Source organism: Bison bison, unplaced genomic scaffold (genome assembly GCF_000754665.1).
Source record: "Bison bison bison isolate TAMUID 2011002044 unplaced genomic scaffold, Bison_UMD1.0 scf7180017859304, whole genome shotgun sequence".
In the NCBI taxonomy this organism is placed as follows: Eukaryota; Metazoa; Chordata; class Mammalia; order Artiodactyla; family Bovidae; genus Bison; species Bison bison.
Genome location: NW_011489876.1, coordinates 309,552 through 310,148, shown reverse-complemented (window position 1 = coordinate 310,148; position 597 = coordinate 309,552). Strand labels below are relative to the sequence as shown.

The following is a 597-nucleotide window of genomic DNA, read 5'->3' as shown; positions in this document are numbered from 1 at the left end:
GGAGGAGGAGGCGGCGGAGAGACCCTGGATGACCAAAGAGCCCTGCAGCTCGCACTCGACCAGCTCTCCCTGCTAGGGCTGGACAGTGACGAGGGCGCGTCTCTGTACGACAGCGAGCCGCGAAAGAAGAGCGTGAACATGACCGAGTGCGTGCCGGTGCCCAGTTCCGAGCATGTCGCCGAGATCGTGGGGCGGCAAGGTGGGTCCGGCTGGGGATGGGCGGATGCAGGAGAGAGGGTCTCGGGCCACCGCCCCTCGGGGAGGGCGGGAGAAGGAGGTGGGAGACCCGCGGTGCCGGGGAGCCTTGAGGAGGAAGGCAGAGCCGCGCGAAGGGCCGGCGCCCCAGACAAAGAAAGTGCAGGCAGGCTGTCTCCCAGAGCTGCGCCGCGGCCACGGCGGGAGACACTCTCTCATGAGAAAATCACCGCCTTCTCCCCTGGCGCCCCCCACCCAACCCACTCCGGGGAAACAAAATTTAAATAGATGCTTGGGGGAGGGGGCCTCCGATCGGTCCTTGGGGAGGGGGGAGGAGGAGGAGTGAGCATCGGATGGGAGGAGGGTTCTGGATTTCTGCAAAGCGGAATGGAGCCCAGAGGA

At 66.0% G+C, this 597-nt stretch overlaps 1 protein-coding gene across 1 annotated transcript in view; it reads left to right on the top strand.

The window, feature by feature from the left end:
* MEX3B (mex-3 RNA binding family member B) overlaps window positions 1–597 on the top strand; it is a 62,040-nt gene that overhangs the window by 59,491 nt on the left and 1,952 nt on the right. Inside the window, exon 6 of the mRNA XM_010830990.1 lies at window positions 5–199. Coding sequence (XP_010829292.1) covers window positions 5–199 — 195 coding nt within the window. The remainder of the gene's footprint in view (window positions 1–4; window positions 200–597) is intronic.